We start from the raw sequence: 21373 nt of genomic DNA, 5'->3' as shown, positions 1-21373 counted from the left end.
CTTTCAAATAATTCGATATATCACGATTAATCGACAATGAGGCCAGACCAGAAAGTCTAGATTCTCCCACTGTTGAGCGTAGACGAGTTTCAATTCTTTTAAGGGAACTGAAACTCCTTTCTGAAATGGTATTGGCCACGGGAATGCGCAAAATCACTTTGTAGTACTTCGCTTCAGAAGCCATTGCATTCTTTAATAACCCACTGTTTTCCAGTAGTCGAGTTTTCATTTCCTATAGAAATGTATCGATTAATTGGTAATAGGTGGATCTCAACTGATTGATTATGGTATTTGCTTCCGATTCTCTACTTCCCGTCGTGCATGTGATTATACTATGTTTTAGCCTTTTGTTGGGGATTATTTTTCGTTTTCTTAAAGCTAAAAGTTCACTGTTGCGATCTGGTACCGTGATAAAAACGGACTCCGCCACTTCGAACACTGTTAAAAAAATTCGTTCAGAATACGTTCAACTTAGAACAGTCTGTTCAAAAATGAACGATAGCGTTCTAAAGGTATGTAACAGAGAACGGTGTGTTCAAGATATTTTATTTCATTCAAATAAGAAGGAATGCTCTTTCGCCCTCTGGAGGAAGGCTTGTAAACTACACAATAGAATAAATTCGTTCCAATAGCTAGGAGATCGTTCCCCTTAGAACAGGTTTTACACACAAGCCTATATGGATTTCTTTGTATTGGTTTCATGTACATGTACTAACATATAAGAGTGACACTTTCAACGTATGACCAAAAGTAACAAATAAGTGTGACACTATTTTGCGGAAAACTTCGTATGGCCAAAGGTAACAAACAAATATAACATCCATAAAGTAATAAATGAGTGGTTTAGAGTGCGTTTTGTTATAGGTAGTTTTTTCGTACATTATTGTTGTTTTAAATTAGTGTACTGGTTGATTAAACTATTACTCGTAGTAATTTATTTACAGGGTGAGTTAGAACATGTTGTAATGAAGTTGTTTTGTAGTTGTTGTTGTTGTTGTTTGGAAATTTACTGAAAGTGTTGGTTGCACGAAAAATCGATAGTAATAAAAACGAATGAATGTGGGCTTGTTTTGAAGCCCAGGACGTTCTCTTTCCAAAAATGTCATTGTCGAAACAAATTTCCAAGCCTAAGTGTATTAACTTTGAGTCCGAAACTGACCTTTTTCGCTCCCCAAAATCCAGAAAATTTCGGCGAATTTTCTCCTCCGTAGCACGAGCAATTTGGGGCAAATCAAAGCTGTAGTTTTATTCCTAAAATAGAAGGAACTGAAGTAGAGGGATTCTGTTTACTTGTAGAAGTTTTCAAACCAGAGGTTTTTAATCATAATATTAGGCTTATTATCGATATAAAAAATAATTTTTTTACGCGCGCGCTACGCGGCGCGCGCGACCCGACGTTTAACAAGAAATTTACGAGGAGCCTTCGGTTTCATATCGTTTTTCTACTACGTAGGCTTGTGTATGCCTATTTCAATTACTACCGCGTAGTACTTTTTCCTGGGTATTAAATCAACCTGCTTTTAATCCCAGATGTAAAGAAATGTATTACAGACAATTAGCCAATGATACGCTTCGCATTTTCTGACGTCAGGGGTGCCGAGAAGTCTGGAAATTCGCCGAAAAACTCGATTTCCACCATTTCGACTTCTTTTTATAATAATTCAAAGACCACTTAACCGATTTTGATGAAATTTTCTGTACTTGCTATAAAATGTTTGCTCTTTCTAATGAACCATTAATTAGCCATAGCTAAAATTTCGTGCAACCAACACTTGAAGATTAAATTACATTGTTGGAGCGTAGCTCCGTCACTAGCGACTCAAATGGCGTTAGGTCTGTAACGCTGTTTCTCAGAAACTACCCCACATATTGAAAGAAACTTCACACAAATAACGATATAAATAACCTCCGTGTTCTAACGAAGTGTAAACGAAAAAGGGTTGTGGAAGGTCCGAATTTATAGGACAGGCACCGGTTTTTTTTTAAGTATATTTTTATTTGATTGGAGGGGTAGACGAAATTCGTTCGGAAATGTAATTGCCCAAGTTCCAGAATGAAAATTTACAGAAAATATTTCGTTATGTACTGCAATTTGGTTTGACGTTTTCAGCATAGAAATAAATTCTAAAATCAATTGTTACCAGTTCTCAGGCTTTCGACTGAGAATAGAATGTAATATGCATATAACGTTCGTGGTAGATATTTTAAGCTTAATAAGATGGTTGTAGCTAAGGTCGGAACTAAATTCAAGTAATTTAGTTTTAGGCCTGGTTTTCCTTTTCGGTGGTCAATGGGTCAGTTAATGCACTTTTATTAAATAAGCATGATCAACCGCCGGCAGGAGACATGAGCTAAAATTTGAAACCAATAACTTTACGTACTCTATGTATTGGATAACAATAAAGCATTCCAAGTCGAACGAGAAAATGATTCACGGAGAACGACAAGGCGTTCTACCGCGAACGACAAAGCATTCCGCGGCGAACGATAAAATGACCCACGGCGAACGACAAAACGTTCTAATTTGAACAAAGAAGGTTTGTTCAATATAGAACATCTAAGTTCAATATTGAACCATCAACCATCGTTCTTTATCGAACGAATATTTTTTGTTCATATTAGAACAAAATGGCGTTCTGTTACAGGGACAACCTTCTGAACGGCGATTTGTTCAAATTAGAACAATTTTTTTTAACATTGAAGCTTCTTCCCAAATTGAGTCGCAGACTCGCAGCGTTCAGAGCTCCTAATTTCCTCTAAGGTAGTTACTGTAGCTGAGCAAATGGCAACGGCTTCCGTATAAACAACTTTCGAACTTAGTAAGTTTTCCGACAGCGAATTTGTAACACCTAAAACTTCATCTAACGCAACAATCAAAATTAAGTTGTTAAAATTCTGTAATTGAGAAATATATCCTCGACATTCAGCTGCTTCCTCAGGTTTACCTTTCTCCACCAAATTTTCTAATATTAAAACAACAGAATTGAACCTATTTCTAAAATAATGAATGCCTTTCTTTTTACTCCACCATCTTGTATCGCAACAACTTTGAGGCATTTTAAGGACGACGTCATAGCCCAACTCTTTCTGGGATTCCTCAAAACATTGGCTTCTAATAACCGAATTGCTTTGGAAATTGTAGATTGCTTGAACTAAACCAAGCAATTCCCTCACTGCCAATATATTAGAGCAGCAATTAACTAAAACGAGATTTAACCGATGAGCGTAGCAGTGGACGTACGGACAGTTACCACCTACTATTCTAAATCTAACACCTGATACGTGTCCGCTCATTACACTAGCCCCATCGTATGTTTGTGCAACGCAATTTCCAATTAATAAACCACTTTGCGTTCGAAGGTTTATAATAGCTAAGCTGATGTTTTCAGAATCAAACTTATGCAAATCTGTGTTCGGTGGCAAAAAAAAGAAAATTGAGCATGCTTTTCATTCCACGCAACCCCTCACTCGGCCTTGGCAGAGGCGGGCAGAGTCAACCGTAAATTTCGCACTTTACTGACTTTACACACATTTAGCCACCGAACTTTGAAGCTCCTTTAATTGCTGCATTATCACGAGTTTCATCCGCAATAACAGAGTAAAAGCCACCGGATTCATTAACTTCTTGGACAATGGTTTTCCTATCTAAACTAGCACTACTATTAATTAATTCGTTTTGAATGGTACTATGCATATATTTGGCATACTCTCGCACTTGGTCCTTAAAGGGGCTCCAAAGTTCGGTGGCAAAATGTGTGTAAAGTCAGTAAAGTGCGAAATTTGCGGTTAACTCTGCCCGCCTCTGCCAAGGCCGAGTGAGGGGTTGGGGGGGGGGGGAAGGAAAAGCATGCTCAATTTTCTTTTTTTTTGCCACCGAACTTTGGAGCCCCTTTAAATTAGGACATTTCCTTTTCAATATTTCTAAAATTTCAACGAAATTCCCTCTATTTTCATTATTGTCGTCTGACCTATGTCCCCGAAGCGCGAGATCTTGTTGGACGCATAATAAAACAATTTCCACGTGCATAGCTAACACCTTACTATTTCGAATAACGTCCAGTTTTTGGTGGTCATTAACCTGAGACGCTATTGTGCCGCGGGATTTCGATTCGAAATAGTTTAGGTGCTTTTTGTAGGATTGTTGGTGCAACGATTTAGGCGAAGTAAAATGTTCTTCGAATTTTTGGCCATATTTTTCCAATCCATATATCCATCAATAAAAGCTGTATTACTGCCGCTGATAAAATGCCGGCAACAAAAACAATAAACTTTATCTTTCGCAACAGAGTACTCAAGCATTGGGTACTTGGCGTACCACAAGGAATTAAAGCCTCGATTTTTACCACCAATCGAAGTTTTGGGAAAGGAAGTGAGCGTAGGTTGAACGGGCAAACAATCTTTATCCAAACCAAGAATGTATTTATTTATACCTAGGGAGATTGTCTATGTCGAGACGGTTTTTAGCCTTTCTCTCAATCCACCCGTTGGTCCCCCCAGTACGCTCCTCCGCTTAAAATAAAACGAATAGTCCCGGTATTTTATTGGCTGCTTAAACAGTAGCGTCGCTACGGTTTTTTCACACGTGGGCTAATTATTTTGTGGCCCCTAAGAATTTTGTGGCCCTTACAACTTTAGTGACCCCTTAAAAATTTTCCGGGAAGCGAGAAGAGCAAGGTCGTTTATTGTTGCCGCTCTCATCGCGTTTACTGGACCCCCTATGACCTTGTATCCGACCTGGAGGGGACACGTGCATGCCCGGGGTATTTCCCTAAATCCCCTTTCTTTTCTTTCTATTGCCCATTCAACTTTCTCTCAATTTTCGCTCACTTCCTCCCGAATCTATCTGTTTATGGTCTACTGTCTTATTGAGTAAACAAATTGATTTTGAAAGTTTTTTTCCAGAAAAACTTTTCTTGGCAATAAAACAAATTTCTAGAGATAAAGAAAATTCATAAATTAAAATATGTGGCCTCTTAATTATAAATATGTGGCCCTTTTAATATAAATATGTGGCCCCTCTCAGAAATGCAGGGGGGCTAAAGCCCACTTCAGCCCACCCTTAGCGCCGCTACTGTGCTTAAAATTTACGTCACCTAACGCGATGGAAATCAAACGCCGGTGACGTTTTGTCTTTCCCCCCGCGCGAGACGGGGGAAAGGCATTCAACGTGCCCGGCGATTGTCGCAACATAATCATTCTTCCTAAATATAAATAAATTATAACAAAAACAGTTCTTCAAACTGAAAAAACAGTTTAGAGCTCGTTAAAGGTGCGGCCTTAAAGGGACATATATTATTTTTTATTGTTGATTAATTTGTCAAATTAATTGAAATAGTATTAAAAAATACTCCTGTGAACAACAGAATGACGTCATTCTGCTTTCAAATCACAGTCCACGGCTCCTCCAATTTTTAACACAAAATCTTTGGTCAAATTTTGCCCACAAAGGTATCCATATTTATATTTCTTTTCTTCACTACTCAGTTAACATTAAAATTTTAAAATTTATTGTTATTATTTTATTAGTTATTTATTGCAGGAATCTGCAACAAAAAATAAACTAATAATAATAAATTTATGAGAAGTGGTGGTTTAGAAAATTTGGTTGAGTCACTCTTGTAATTTTTTTAAAAATATTAAAAATATAAATAAATAAATAATGATTATAAATAAATAAATAATAAATATAAATAATATACACTAACTATTACCGTTAACCTCAGCTAGTTTATATGGGAAGGGGAAACCGAAGACCTCGGGGGAAAACCCCTTTAACCAGTGGGGAGATAACTTACAAACTTTACGTAGAAGGAGTGGTTCCGGGTTTTCACCCAGTGCCACTAGCTGGGATCGTACCCGTCTCCTCTTGCTGCGAAGCGAAAGTGCTAACCACTCCGCCACCCCACTTTCTACTGTACGTTTTCTGTAAAAGGTTATCTAAGTAATGGTCTAATAATTTATTTTCTTCTTAAATAGTACCATGTCAGCTCTAAAATTTGTATTTAAGAAAAGTGAAGGTGTTGCGGTGTTTGTAAGCATTTTAAAAGTGGTGTTTTTCCTGAAGTCTTCCTCTGTAAAATGATCAAACTGCATCTGTTGCGTTTGGAACCCAGTCTGATCTTCCAATGGCTGTGAGCCTTTTTTGCAACAAAGGATTCACTTTACCTGGAAACCTTTTTGTAATTTTGAATAATTTAGAATAAAAATGTCTTCTATTTTTTTGGAATATTAGTGCTACTTCTACTTATGCCAAGAAACGTTTTTGTTTCTTCCATTATTTTCGCAAGACGAAACTGCACATTTCCTACCCATTATGCTTAAAATTTCACTCAAAATCGATGAAAAAAAAGTAAAGAACTCACAAAAGAAACCTTTATTGTGTTAATAAAGAGTTTTCAGATATACATGACTTTAATTTAAAAAACGCGTTTTCAAAAGTTTTCTTAAAAACGCGTCGCTCTTCAATTCAAAAGTTAAAATTATAATATTATTATAATAGCTAATAGGTGGCGGCAGGGGCCATCGAAGAAGTTTTCATTTAAATAGTTGCATTTTTCGCTCATAGGTGGCTTTCGTCGTAGTTGATAACCCTCCCATGATTTTCGTTCTTATCTTCACTAGTGCTGTGTTAAAGCCATAGACATAATAAAGAAATAGACACCTTACGCGGAATTTGATTTGCCAAAAATATACGGGAGCGATAGCTAGCAGACAACCGGTATTTGTTCCGTATTCCTGTGGTACCACGTTTAAGCGACGCCTGTCGATTAGGCGAGAAAATAAAAAATCATCACGTGACACGTCACACATGTTCGTGTTTGTAATCTTTTAGGTACTCTGACGTGATTCGCGAATATTTTGGCTGTGAGAATTTAAAATAAGGTAAATGTTTATTATAATTTTTAAATAAGTCAATTAATTCTTTCAAAACCCAAAAAAAAGCAGCAGATGACCTTATAATTAAAAACAAAAAATTCTAATTGCGAAATGATATTTTGTCAAAGGCTTAAGTAACTCCTGTACTACTATCCGGCTTGTTGTGGTTATGGCTTGTTATGGGAACATTCTGAGATTCTAAATAGTAAATTGTAAACAAAAGTAAATGGATTTTGATGAAATGGATGATTCTACCTTGGATTAATAATGACTCCAAGATTCTACTAAAGGTATGTAGCTATTGTCCTTGAAATAAAATTAGCTTTTACAATTTAAGTCTGATGGCTTGACCCTTCATTTCTAGATTTTTGTCCTTCGCTAATTTGTGGAGTCTGAGCTTGCAATATAAATTAATAACTTTCTTAATGATGATGTTTGATTCCAACTTCAGCATCAAACATGTTCGTGGTGATCTGGTAATATGTCCATGCCAACAATATTTCGTAATACAGTTCTAGTTCTTAGACTACATTTCTTTTATAGGGAGAGGAATATCTCTTCATAACAACTAAACAAAATGGGCTAAAAACCAAGGAGATCTTACTCAAATTATAATAACATAATTAAACCTACATGAAATGATCCTTGTTCAAAATTTAAAGGTGAGAAGTTAGCATCACCGGTTTTTTCTATTTCACTTTCAACTGGATGTAATTTCTTTAAATTAAATAAAAAAATTATTTTGACTATTTTTACTTGTTTTAATTCTATGGAAACCAAACCAGAGTTGGAATGGCTTTTGGTGTGACCCACCTTTTGCCATTTACAATTTGTATATCCTGTTCTAAAAAGTGATCATTACAAATTAAATCATGATTTGAATGTGTCACGATTTACAGCAATTGTCCATTGAGAAAGTATTGTAGGTTTAGATAAGGGAAACCTATAGTTATAAAAAGATTAAATAAGAATGAATATTCATCGAAATAATATGATAGTTTAATCCTACTTATAAAGCGCCACTAAACTTAAGTGGCGCTTTAGACTAGGCGCCCACTGGCTCTCTGTTTCGTATCCGTCCTGGCTTCCACAAGGCATTGTCTCCGTTACGAAGCAAAGGCTTGTGGAAGCCAGGACAGAGACGCTTCGAGGAGCAGTGAGCGCTTGGCCTAGGCCATGTAGTGCCTAACGCATAGGAATATTTATCCGGTTTAAAATCAGACGCAAAAACTTTAGGGGTGAATTTGATAAATGGGTAGTACTTTTATGTTAGCTAACATGTTTCATAATTCGTTTGTTATAGAAAAAGTGTTTTCTACTAAAAATCTTGTTTTTATTTGGTAAATAAGGTTAATTTTAGTGTTTTTACGCATTGCAATAACAAGTAAAACAATACCGGAAAAGGTTTCATTCCATAAGTAGGATTAAATTATCATATTATTTCGATGAATATTCATTCTTATTTAAAATATTTTTATAACGAAACCTACAATACTTTCTCAATGGACAATTGCTGTAAATCCCGACACATTCAAATCATGATTTAATTTGTAATGATCACTTTTTAGAACGGGATATAAGAATTGTAAATGGCAAAAGGTGGGTCACACCCATAGCCATTCCAACTCTGGTTTGGTTTCCATAGAATTAAAACAAGTAAAAATAGTCAAAATAATTTTTTTATTTAATTTAAAGAAATTACATCCAGTTGAAAGTGAAATAGAAAAAACCGGTGATGCTAACTTCTCACCTTTAAATTTTGAACAAAGATCATTTCGTGTAGGTTTAATTATGTTATTATAATTTGAGTAAGATTTCGTTGGTTTTTAGCCAATTTTGTTTAGTTGTTATGAAGAGATATTCCTCTCCCTATAAAAGAAATGTAGTCTAAGAACTAGAACTGTATTACGAAATATTGTTGGCATGGACATATTACCAGATCACCACAAACATGTTTGATCCTGAAGTTGGAATCGAACATCATCATTAAGAAAGATATTAATTTATATTGCAAGCTCAGACTCCACAAATTAGGGAAGGACAAAAATCTAGAAATGAAGGGTCAAGCCATCAGACTTAAATTGTAAAAGCTAATTTTATTTCAAGGACAATAGCTACATACCTTTAGTAGAATCTTGGAGTCATTATTAATCCAAGGTAGAATCATCCATTTCATCAAAATTCTATTTACTTTTGTTTACAATTTACTATTTAGAATCTCAGAATGTTCCCATAACAAGCCATAACCACAACAAGCCGGATAGTAGTACAGTAGTTACTTAAGCCTTTGACAAAATATCATTTTGCAATTAGAATTTTTTGTTTTTAATTATAAGGTCATCTGCTGCTTTTTTTTGGGTTTTGAAAGAATTAATTGACTTATTTAAAAATTATAATAAAAATTTACCTTATTTTAAATTCTCACAGCCAAAATATTCGCGAATCACGTCAGAGTACCTAAAAGATTACAAACACGAACATGTGTGACGTGTCACGTGATGATTTTTTATTTTCTCGCCTAATCGACAGGCGTCGCTTAAACGTGGTACCACAGGAATACGGAACAAATACCGGTTGTCTGCTAGCTATCGCTCCCGTATTAACCCTCCGTAGAATCTTGGGTCTATTTCTTTATTATGTCTATGGTTAAAGCCTATGGGGAAAATTTGAACTGGGGCTCTAGATAGTATTATTCCCAACTCAATGATAAAAGTGAGCTAACTTACACGTCATAATAGGTTTAACAAACTTTTTTTATCTTTAAATATATTTGGGCTTAAGTGACTGTGTTGTTTTCAGCCGTACGATCCTTCTTAATCTAGTGCCATCAAAGATAACTACGTAGTTATATTATCTTTGGTGCGATCCACATCGAAAATCGGTACGATAATACGGCGCTTGGAATCTGGCAATCCTGATTTCGCGGGAAATCCCATTAGAAACCTAGAAAGCAAGGTGGAAGAACGTAGCGTATGGGTTTGGTTTAGAGATAAGCAAAAAAGTAAAAGTAACGCAAATTACTCTTCAATTAATATAAAATGAGTGCAAGTAATATCAAACCTATATTTTTCTTTAAAACACCGGATTTGGAGTATTATATTTGCCTGACAGTGGGGTTTGCCAAATTTCATGAAGGTAGCTATGTCAACCAACAAACAGCGTGCAGGTAAGATATCGCTCTAAAGCGTACGAGAAAAAAAATTTGCGCTTTTCTAAAAATGTTTATATTTTCCAAAACTACAGGCAAATGGTTTGGGCAGAGCCTAGTATTTTAGTCTGCCCTCAATCTACTGGATCCTGGGCTAACTGCATTCTAATAATCGTTAAAGTACATACAAATCAGTAAATAGTGATTTACGAAACAGTGTAGCATAATTTATGGTTATTATTTTACTCAGAGGGACTATGTAACTGCTCGATCATTCAAAAGTAATATGAAAAAAAATTTATTGGATACCTTAGACTCCGAAGATGTCAGCTACGCAGCTTATCAAAATGCACTTAAATTTACCATTCTCACTAAGATGAGCCCAAAATGGTGCGTGATTGAAAATTTTATCGTTGAAGGTAAAATTTAATTTTTTATATCACACTAAAACAAAGGTAACTATTAACATTTATTTCTAGGTGAAGACTTTCTTACCAAATCAGGGCCGACAGATGCCGTACGATCATTTGAGTTGGTTGTAACCAAAGACAAAACTCACATAACATTTGAAGGTGTAACCCTCAATTGGCCTCAAATAGAAAAGGTACATAGGAATATTTATTTCTAGTTTTAGGAAACAACAATTGTTTTCTTTATAGATGCCTTTTGGTTTATATTCAAACCAAGACATAGAAGGATATACGCTACCAGGGTGATTTCCCAAATAAATTATTAATCTATTAATTCATTTAATCTTATCTTCTGATTTTAGATTGAAAAGGAGCCATATTCATAGTGTAACGCCTGTTCTACCCCAATGGGGACCTATTCCTGGTTACCCTGAAATGAGGGAGTTTTGGAGAAATATGGTAAAGATTTGGAGTAATGATTTTGGAAACTGTATCAAACTAATTATATTGCCTTCTAGTATGGAATAAAATTACCTGAAAACCCAGGATGCGATTTGGCTTACGTTACTACTAATTTTGGAAATAGACAAAATCAATACAAGTATCCTTTGACAATAATAAATACCCGAAAACTTGGAGAAAATACTTAATTCACAATGTAGCTACCCTAAATACTGCGTTCTACCACATCCACCAACTATTATACCGAGGGTTGATCCTTTTCCAATCATCGGCAAGTTCTTAAAAGATTTCAACACCAGGGTTCAATCAATTTTGGGAGAACGTATACTGTTTTTGGAGAATAAAGCAGCATTCGCTACGTCCCAAATTAGCACCTTAGCGTCTCTTCAAGTATTTTAACTACTAAAATTATGATATCAATAAAACAATAACGTTGAATAAAATTTATCAGGATTCAAAGGACTTTCAAAAAGCTGGTTTAACCCACTCAATCGCCGCCCCCAACTATCCATTTAAAAATCTCGCTAATTATAAGACCGAAAATGATACTGTAAAAATGGAATCCAATGAACTACCAGATTTGGCCTCAGGGGCTCAAGAGGAGGTAGATAACACATCCATTACGCACCAAAGATATATTCCTATTTTCAACGCTCGCAAAATGATACTGAAAATGCAGAAAAAAGAGAATAATAAAGTTTGCGTTACCAGTGGGAACATCCTGGCACCAGAGACTCTGGAACACATTTGTAATGTTGAAATTAAGTCGAATGAACCAGCCACAACCTTATCAAAAGTAAGGTTAAATGTTGTTGGTCTCTTAAGTTTCTAATAGCTGCTTTCTTTGCCAGGCTGCCAAACCAATTGATATTGAAACATTAGCCAAAACAGACATGGTAAACAATTTACATAGTATCTAAGGTGTTTATAAGGAAGGTTACCTCTAGGGAATTGGGTTTAATCATAAGTGGATAATAAACATAAGTATGGCACAGAACGAATTCAGTCATGGGAGTGATTGTGAAATAGGAAGTTTCCTACTCTTTCTGTTGGCAAAACAGTTGGTTAGTTTGATGGAGAGAAATAAGAGCGTACACAAGTTTAGGTTTGAAATTCGGTAAAAAACTAACTTCACAAATGGAGCCAGTATTTATAGTAGTTACTTTTATTTTCCAATTCAATAATTCATCATTATTTTCAAAAGTAAGCGTTATTTACACTTTTGAAAGCATTTCAATTGGCCTTGGCTAGTCGGTCCATCCGGGCTTCCTCCAAATACTAAAAGCAGTTCGTGGAGAGTTGTCAATCCGTCGGTACATAATGGTTTATGTTGTCATTAGTGAAACAGACTATCATTAAAAAAATTTGCATTGGGTGAATAAGAAGTGTCATACTTATGTTTATTATCCACTTATGGTTTAATTAATATAGTGTAGAGTACCTTTGGAAAAGAAACAGGCTGCGTTTGGTAAATCAATTTGTCGTTACAGCTAAACAAAGCGAATGTGGTTCAGTTGACTGATTATCTGCGTTCGAAGAATGTACCAGTCAAGAGTAAGGATAAGAAGCCAGCTCTGATGGCATTAGTCAAAAAATACTTGCAACTCGGATAAAGTTTTGAACACTCGTTTTTTAATGTATATTTTCTTTTGTACATTTAACTCATTGAATCTTCGTTCATCATTCATAAAAATAAAACATTTTTTAAACATATCCCATAGTATGACAATACTGTTAGAAACAAGTTTTATCAATTTACCCTACAACGGGGTTGAAAAACAAAAGGATTTAGCAGTTACCTAGGTCTTAATTTATAATTCCTTTTTTCCACCCCAAAGAGTATAAAAACTGCATAGCAGTCAGCTAATTGAAATTTCAATAATTTCTCTTAAATATATAGGAGGGGGAACTTGATAAAGCACAAATCTTATTTTTGCGCTGATTAAGAAACATTTTGCAAGATACCGGCACTGTTAAAACGTCCTTTAATGAAAGGAACAATGATAGTTTTAAAATTAAACTATGGTTTGGTTTACAAGGATTATACGAGTATTTTGTTTCATCCGATATATCTTATACGCAATTTTTATACAAAATATTGCGTTTTGATAGATCACGCTATAGTTCAGTTTTGCGTGATTCAAAAGTTTGAGGTGTTACAGGATTGTTTAGAGACATGATTCATTGAAAATTGTACCTACTACATTCATGCAATATTTATGAAAACCACCTTTATATATACGTATTAACATCTAATTAAACCTAGTACATTCATAAATATATTTACATGTACACACAATATACAAAACTGTACATCTTTTTTTCCTGCTCTACAATCTAAACTGTACAAGGCTATTGTTATTTCAATCAGGGGATTTGAACATCGACTAGACAAGTTTGTTTTCAATTTTACGCATAAAACAATTACCAATCACATACTGTCAATTAAATTATCATTGTTTTATGCGTAATTTTTGTAATACAGAACTAAAAAAAAAGATGAAAAAATTAATTATAAAATAATTGGGTAAGTTGTTATATTGGCTCAAAAATGCCAATCAAATCTACTTCATAATTATAAAATTGAACACTAACAAATGTTCTTTTTCACACAATATATTTGAATCAATTTTGTTGCCTTTCTTCATGATATAAAACGAATTTAAACTTTTAACATTGTGTGATAAAATAATTTTGAAGAATATAATTTTTTTTATAAGTTGTTAGTTGGAAATGTAGCTTTATAAAGATAAACAGAAACGGAACGCTACTTTTAGTTGAACTCTATAACAATCTCCGAAAAAGGATGGATCGATTGCGGTTGATTCAAGCCCTTACCTTGCATCTTTTTCAGAGATGCGAAAATAAGCACTTTTGTGGCATTTGACCCTTGTAATATTTTATTTTATATTATCACAGTAATATCTGGAAGCTGTAATGAAAAGCTTTGTGGCCCTTAGGTGACTAAACCTCGTTTATTTTCAATTATCTTAAATTATTGGTTATCAATAACACCTTGTCATAGGTTAAAACGTTATAAGCAATTGTATTTGTCACGTAACCCATGACAAATATTGCGCCGTTTTGGAAAAATGGTGTCTCTTTAACGGACCCTAACATTTTCAATATCACCACCCAGTATTTGCCATATTTTAAAGTTTACTTGCCATATTATTAGATTTCAATTCAATTTTGGTGTAATAATGAAACATAACCACGCAAAGAAATAAACTATCACTCTCCTTTTTACAGCCTTCTTGGCACAGCAACATTATAGGATAAAAGTTTAAGAATGTGACTTATTTCGCTTCAGTTAAAATGAAATATTTTAAATTAGACGGGTAAAAGATAAATAGTTTGTTAAATACTGAACGAATGTAATGCAAATAATAACCCCTATTTTGCAAAAACTTAACCTATTTCAGCTATATCAAATAATGGTTTTTCCAATTAAAAATGTTTACAGAGGATTATTTTTAAGAACCGACTATTTGGCAGAGTTTGAAGGATTATTTTCATTAATGGAATGTACATAAAATTGAAATAAAACACCTCGCATGTATAGGGCTAAAATTAAACATTTACAAATAAAATAAATAGGGTGTGGGCATAATTAACCTTTTTTAAAAAAAGTAGATTTTTGGCCATAATAAATAGTTGATAAGCTGTTATAATTAACACTATGAAACAATGTTTTTGATTTCCGTGAACAATTTAAATAGGTAAATATTTGCGCAACATGGTCAATAAAGTATCGAAAGACTAATACTTAAAATACATAATAATAAAAAATGTCTTAAATTGGCATTTTATGTTTAAAACGCGAGTTTTGGTCACAAGTTGCGTACTTCCCTTTACAACATTTCTCTAAGACACTTAAAAACTCTTAATTTGCCCCAAGGATAAAAAACATCTTTTGGTGTTATATTATGTCAAAAAATTGATTTGATATTGAAAAATATCCGCGGAACCACGCAAAGAGGGATGCTAATAGCATTAAAATGGCGTGTTTAATTTTGGTTCCATTTGAAACACGGATGCTCAAACCTTAAAATTTTAACGGTTAAGACAGATGTTTTCGATTGTTAAATCATTCTTGCAAGAAGCGCATTGATTAAAGCGCTTCAGAAGAGTCTCAAAGTTACGTCAATATTTAGAGGCATCATAATGTAGCCAATATTCGGGTGAAGGCCATGACTGCACCCAAAAATGTTTGCCCCACACCCCAGACTAAGGCGTATAAAGGCATCATCTGGAAACGGGAAGCCCTGTACACCCCAGCAATGGCGGCACCTTGGAGATAAAAACCAATGGGAAGTATTTCTTAATTCTCTGCTTACAATCGCAAGGAAGACTTAAGAAATAAAGGGTCCGCTGAAGAACTTACTTGTGACCAATCCTACGGTTAATGGAGATAACACTCCAGAGAGAGACACGATCACAGGTAGAAACCTTCCTTGTTTATGCTTTCTAAGAGTTACGAAGGCCACCACAGCCGCAACATTGTATACAACGAATGAAGAGAAGAGTGTCCAAAGAAATACTTGATACCACATTTCTATGATGAAAAACATTATTTTACCAGAATTCAACACCTATTTTATCATTTATTATGATTTTGAGTCATGAGAGATTTTAGAAAACCATTTTTAACAATGTATTTTAAAAACATTTTCTAGATTTATAAAATAAATTTATTTATTAATTTAAATATGTTCACCATTTTTAAAAATAATGGAGAAGGTACTAAATATTAGGAAGTAAATTGGGACCAAATAGATAAGTACAAACCAAATGTTATTTATACTATGGTTCATATTTGTTTTGACCCCATTAACCTAATTTATCGCGGATATTAAGTAACGCGTTTCTCTAAAGTCAGTTTTTCATAATAATTTGAAACACTTACCAGCGAAAGTATCCAGTGGGTCAGTTGGCGATAGATTAAGTACATTTAATATTGAATCAAGTTCAGATGTCTCAAAATCATCCGCTGAAGCCATGTCTTCTAATTTTTGCTACGTTTAATTTCGTTACCTGCTTCTATGGTCAATATTTAAGAAATTGTTGTGGCATATATTAGTGCTTGGACCAAAATGATGCCAACAAAATCTAGAGAAAATGAATGAAGTTCTATAAATTTTGTCAATCAAACTCACATTTCCTTTTAATTACCTAAATTTAGTCATATTTGATGATTAGTCAACCACCATTCAAATATTTAACACTTCGGAAAGGTAAAAATCTGTATATAAAATAGAAATAATTAAAATTAATAGGTTTAACTTTGATCAACTTTAACGTTTGACAGATTGCTTTGAAATTGGATCAAATATTAACTATTTCATGTTTTTACTAAAATCTTATACCATCTATTTCAATAGTAGTATATTTAGGCACCATCACAAATAAATTAGGTACTTTATCAGAGAAGGCCCGACAACCACCTCATCCATAAAAACAGATTTAAATTTACATACATAATTTAATATTTGCATATTAGGGTGATAGATATTTACAGACACCATTGTTACTAACCTCACAATCAAAATTTTAATTCTAGAGGGCTATCTTACTGGTGCTGGTTTATATTGAAATGTAAACAACTGTGCTAGAACGAATAATTTAAGTCAGTCATCATATAAAAATGTTTGTAACACACCATAAAATAAGAAAACTTAGGATTGAACATAATTTAAGCGCAAACATTAATAAATCAAATCAAGCACTCAAGCTACTAGACAACTTGATTTATTAATCTCAAAATTAATTATTCATTGGTGACAGAACTACTACATTATTACGTTTATCTGGCATAGTTTTTTTACTATATAACAAAGGTATTTTCTCTGGAAAATTAATTTTTTGAATTAGTTCATTGATGTTGTAGTGTATGCTAATACAAAACATACAATCTAATGGACAATATTTGGGGCAAATATGAGATAAGCCCATGTTTATATTCTGCTTATGATGAATAATTATTAAAAACCAGTGAAATTATAACAGGTAACTTGATAAAACATGGAGTAAAAGAGATAAAGAAAATGTTCTTAGAAGTAATTAAATCCTATATCAGCCCAATATGATGCCATATTGGAAAAGGCATGCAGGCGCAAAATATACTCCACTCAGCCATTGCCTTCTCTAATCTATCCAGACCTAATTCCTAACATAGTCATCAAGTACTATGTACACCAAGGCTTTACAAGATATACCCAATAACTTCTAGAACTATCGAAAATATAACAAAAAGAATATAGCCTTACCCAGGATGATTAGTTTCGATTAAAGCTTTTATAAGTTCAAAGTCTTACTACATTCCTACAATTTGTTTAACACATACGTTTTTCTTTTTATGCACTGTTTTCAAACTTTCTCAATTCATGACTAATGTTTGACCACGGCACGGAGTGTCCGTGGAAAAACACAGCAGGAGGCGCAGTTCTCGTAAAGGGTCATGTGACTACAATGGCTTAATCGGGGCAGCCTCATTTCTCCGAATTCCCATATCTCCGAATTCTCATTTTTCCGAATTCCCATTACTGGGAATTCCCATATCTCCGAAATCCCTACTCTCAGACTAGTAGTATCTTTGGGGTGATAAATATTTAAAAACCTACTACGATGCTACCAGAGTTTGTTAAACTCCCAAAATGATCGATAGGTCTGGAGCTGCGCCTGAATCTGATCAAGTGACCCATGGGCCAAATAATGATAAAACCCGTCCAACAGCGCTAACACCCGATCACTATTGCCCCCTATTGGGAAAAACGCGCGATCGCGGACCTACGTCATTTTGGGGGCAAATTTTTTAGGGACAGTTTTCAAAAATAATACACGTGGTCGTCGTAGTAAATATCCTGGAATATTTATTCACAGTTATCATATATAGTGTGGTTATTAAAGTAAGTACTTATTTTTATACGTACTAATTTCATAATTAGTATAATATATATAATTATTTAATATTAAACATATACTTTCCTAGAATCGTTAAAAATTTTCAAAAAATGAGGGGCCAAATATGGCAGGATTTTCGAATTACAACCGCCATTTATTTCCGAATTCCGACTCAGTCATCACTAGATCGCGTTCGGGAAACCGGAAACTTGCTTGATTTTGCCCCCAATTTTTTTTATTTTTCCTCCTTTTCCCCCCAACTAAAATGGCCGCCTGTGTCTTTTAGTGGACGGCCGATTTAGTACGCGTGAAGGTACCAGAGTTATGTCCTGGATTTATCATTATTTGGCCCATGAGTGACCCTTGGAAGCACTATACTAGCCTATTTGATACTATAACTTTCGTTTTGTGAGCGTTATTAACTTATTATAATATTATTTATCATAGTATTTAGATTTTGATGTATAGTTAGTTTTACTACTAGAGTTTTTTAGTCGCCTAATATTTATTATTGAATAATTATACACAATTATTAACCAATCTTTTTCACAATTTATTCATAAACAATATGGGTGTTTAGGAATTACAGAACTGTTATGTTTTAAGAACTAAAAAAAAATGAAATAAAAATCGGCCCATAGCTGTCCATTTCTTAGGAAAAACGAAATGACAAGTCTAGATGTCGGTCTCATTTTGAAAAGATTGACCAGTATTTTGATCATCTAAGTTGATAAATAAAGCTAGACCTATAATAATAATAATAATAAGCTATGCTAATACCCAAGTCACCACGTATAAGGCCTTTTAACCAGTAGCCGGGTTATGTAGCGTAGGAGGGTGGTGGTCAGCCCTTTACGCCACGCGAGCTAATCGACAGCTCCCTACACCTACTATTACCGTCAGAATCCCACTTCTGACAATAATCGCTTTTTTATTAAATTTATTGTTACGCGTCAAAATTACAATATTAACGTTTCATGCGATAAATTAGACGTTAGGCTTCATGTCAGGATGGCCGAGCGGTCTAAGGCGCCAGACTCAAGGCTTGACAACCTTATCTCCACCGCTTGATGAATACGTGTGAATTCTGGTCCTCGTATGAGGGCGTGGGTTCGAATCCCACTTCTGACAATAAACACTTTTTTATTAAATTTATTGTTACGCGTCAAAATTACAATATTAACGTTTCGTGCGATAAATTAGACGGTAGGCTTCTTGTCAGGATGGCCGAGCGGTCTAAGGCGCCAGACTCAAGGCTTGACAACCTTGTCTCCACCGCTAGATGGAGACGGGTGAATTCTGGTCCTCGTATGAGGGCGTGGGTTCGAATCCCACTTCTGACAATAATCGCTTTTTTATTAAATTTATTGTTACGCGTCAAAATTACAATATTAACGTTTCGTTCGATAAATTAGACGATTGGCTTCATGTCAGGATGGCCGAGCGGTCTAAGGCGCCAGACTCAAGGCTTGACAACCTTGTCTCCACCGCTAGATGGAGACCGGTGAATACTGGTCCTCGTATGCGGGCGTGGGTTCGAATCCCACTTCTGACAATAAACGCTTTTTTATTAAATTTATTGTTACGCGTCAAAATTACAATATTAACGTTTCGTTCGATAAATTAGACGGTAGGCTTCTTGTCAGGATGGCCGAGCGGTCTAAGGCGCCAGACTCAAGGCTTGACAACCTTGTCTCCACCGCTAGATGGAGACGGGTGAATTCTGGTCCTCGTATGAGGGCGTGGGTTCGAATCCCACTTCTGACAATAATCGCTTTTTTATTAAATTTATTGTTACGCGTCAAAATTACAACATTAACGTTTCGTGCGATAAATTAGACGGTAGGCTTCATGTCTAAGTGGGACTCAATAGATATACTAGCCCAACCAAAATTACATAAAACACATTTTAATGTACACGAATTTATCGAAATTTAAAAAAGAAGATCTGCGCAATGTTTAAATCGTGACGATGGTCCCTTTCACTTATCCACGTTTTCTCCGTTTTTTAAATGCTTTTATGGTCCTTGGCGACTAGGGAAGATAAAATTATATCAGAAGTAAATAGGGGAAGTGTCCCTTTATAGTTCGGTTTAGAGAGGTTTCACTTTCTCGGATATTTTCGCATTTTCTAACACAAAAAAGGTTAGTCCCACTTTCGTTTTGGCTATAACTAGCGAAAACTTCAAACTAAAAGCTGTTGGTTTACAAAATTTTGCACACTATATTATTATTATTAAAATAAAATAATAAACACGAAATAAATGCGTAAGTAAAAGGTTTTACTTACGCATTTATTTCGTGTTTATTATTTTATTTTAATTATACGCGTAAGGAGTTTCCAAAATATTGTTTTATATTATTATTATAGAAGGGAAGCTAATTTTTAAAAAGTACTTGAAAAAATATGTAAAAGATAATTTTTAATTTGTTTAACTAATCTGTTAAATGCCATTTAATTTGTTAACCATCTCGATAACGCGATCAATTGTATAACCAATAATTATTGCTCCCACTAAACACAAGCACAGCTTAGATAGTGGGAGAAGGCTGTGCACAAATTTGTAAATGTATTTAAAAAAATTACCTTTATTTCTTGGCACAATAAAAAATAATAATAATAATAATAATAATAATAATAATAATAATAATAATTGTTTGTAAAATCGTATGATCTACAATAATATTTCCATAATGGATATATAACTTACATTAGGATTAACAAATGATTCAATTCTTGAAAATGTAAAGATAACGCGTTCCATTATGTTACAAAAATACTTTAATCTTACAAAAATCTTTTCTCTTTCCATTAAATATATTGTCTGAAAGCCCATACAATCAGAAAATAGGAGATGGGCATTATTTGAATAAAACATCTATTTTAATAATTAACTGTCTGTTCTTTCATTTGACCATTATTATTATTATAGTAGGATAAATATTACATTGTTCGATAGTATATTTTTTCGAAAGCTTATCTAGTAGACACTTTAATAGGGTTTTCATAACTGAACTACCGATGAAAAACAATTACCAAACGTTTAATGATCCAGAGGGAGCAGAACTAGAGGTTTTTTGTAATTCTACGTTTCTATTAGGTATGGGTGTACTAACAAATCATCAAGTCACATGCACCCAATCTGTATCCACTAACTTGCACACAGCCTTAGCAAGGGTGTCATTACCAACGTGGTATACCTTCTAATCTTTAAAATAACATTGTTATGTCCCCCTATTTCTTGTACTTGACATCAGACTTTCCATAAACTTTATTTACAGTTTTTGAATCATAATCTATGTTGTGGAATAGAAATTTTGAAATATAGTCAATGTTTTGTTGTTCAGCCATCTCAAATAACTATTCTTAATGACCAATTAATAACATTTATTTATTTTCGATTTTTCATTTGTAAACTAATTTATTTCTGATATTTAAGGTCTTGTACCATGTAGTTTTAGCTTATAAACTTATGGTTTCAGGATATGCCTTTAGCAGCTCTAAATTGGAAAATAAAAATTAAAAATTAAATATATTCGTGTATCTATTTATTATATTATTTTTAAGTTTCTT

At 34.1% G+C, this 21373-nt stretch overlaps 3 protein-coding genes and 4 non-coding genes across 8 annotated transcripts; 5 read left to right on the top strand and 2 right to left on the bottom strand.

Annotated features, from left to right (window-relative positions):
- Positions 1–2691: 2691 nt before the first annotated feature.
- On the bottom strand, positions 2692–3294 carry LOC149926495 (uncharacterized). Its single transcript, XM_090157703.1, has one exon. The coding sequence runs from the start codon at positions 3292–3294 to the stop codon at positions 2692–2694; it is 603 nt and encodes a 200-aa protein (XP_090013829.1).
- Positions 3295–9293: 5999 nt separating this feature from the next.
- LOC149926494 (uncharacterized protein C18orf63-like) lies at positions 9294–12609 on the top strand. 2 transcript variants are annotated; one of them, XM_090158310.1, is made up of 12 exons: positions 9294–9588; positions 9676–10042; positions 10120–10204; positions 10275–10443; positions 10504–10628; positions 10684–10736; positions 10797–10893; positions 10953–11035; positions 11097–11286; positions 11348–11692; positions 11748–11792; positions 12387–12609. In XM_090158310.1, the coding sequence occupies exons 2-12, from the start codon at positions 9915–9917 to the stop codon at positions 12507–12509; spliced, it is 1443 nt and encodes a 480-aa protein (XP_090014436.1). In that variant the 5' UTR covers positions 9294–9588; positions 9676–9914; the 3' UTR covers positions 12510–12609. The 2 variants fall into 2 exon arrangements, with proteins under 2 accessions (XP_090014436.1, XP_090014437.1); XM_090158311.1 differs by having other exon boundaries at positions 9294–10042.
- Positions 12610–14710: 2101 nt separating this feature from the next.
- On the bottom strand, positions 14711–17332 carry LOC149926493 (transmembrane protein 170A). Its single transcript, XM_090158312.1, has 5 exons — positions 17166–17332; positions 16072–16141; positions 15806–16008; positions 15284–15454; positions 14711–15189 (listed from the first exon to the last, which is right to left on the bottom strand). Exons 3-5 carry the CDS (start codon positions 15897–15899, stop codon positions 15059–15061), a joined length of 396 nt encoding a protein of 131 aa, XP_090014438.1. The 5' UTR covers positions 15900–16008; positions 16072–16141; positions 17166–17332; the 3' UTR covers positions 14711–15058.
- A 1472-nt stretch (positions 17333–18804) lies between these two features.
- Positions 18805–18930, top strand: TRNAL-CAA (transfer RNA leucine (anticodon CAA)). The gene is made up of 2 exons: positions 18805–18842; positions 18885–18930. It is a non-coding gene; the product is annotated as a tRNA-Leu (tRNA).
- An 86-nt stretch (positions 18931–19016) lies between these two features.
- TRNAL-CAA (transfer RNA leucine (anticodon CAA)) lies at positions 19017–19142 on the top strand. Its single transcript has 2 exons — positions 19017–19054; positions 19097–19142. It is a non-coding gene; the product is annotated as a tRNA-Leu (tRNA).
- An 86-nt stretch (positions 19143–19228) lies between these two features.
- On the top strand, positions 19229–19354 carry TRNAL-CAA (transfer RNA leucine (anticodon CAA)). Its single transcript has 2 exons — positions 19229–19266; positions 19308–19354. It is a non-coding gene; the product is annotated as a tRNA-Leu (tRNA).
- Positions 19355–19440: 86 nt separating this feature from the next.
- On the top strand, positions 19441–19566 carry TRNAL-CAA (transfer RNA leucine (anticodon CAA)). Its single transcript has 2 exons — positions 19441–19478; positions 19521–19566. It is a non-coding gene; the product is annotated as a tRNA-Leu (tRNA).
- Positions 19567–21373: the final 1807 nt, after the last annotated feature.

This window comes from Leiobunum rupestre, chromosome 9 (genome assembly GCF_980474605.1).
Source record: "Leiobunum rupestre chromosome 9, qqLeiRupe1.1.hap1, whole genome shotgun sequence".
Lineage (NCBI taxonomy): Eukaryota > Metazoa > Arthropoda > Arachnida > Opiliones > Sclerosomatidae > Leiobunum > Leiobunum rupestre.
The sequence above is the reverse complement of the archived record's forward strand: the minus strand, read 5'-3'. Positions and strand labels throughout refer to the sequence as shown.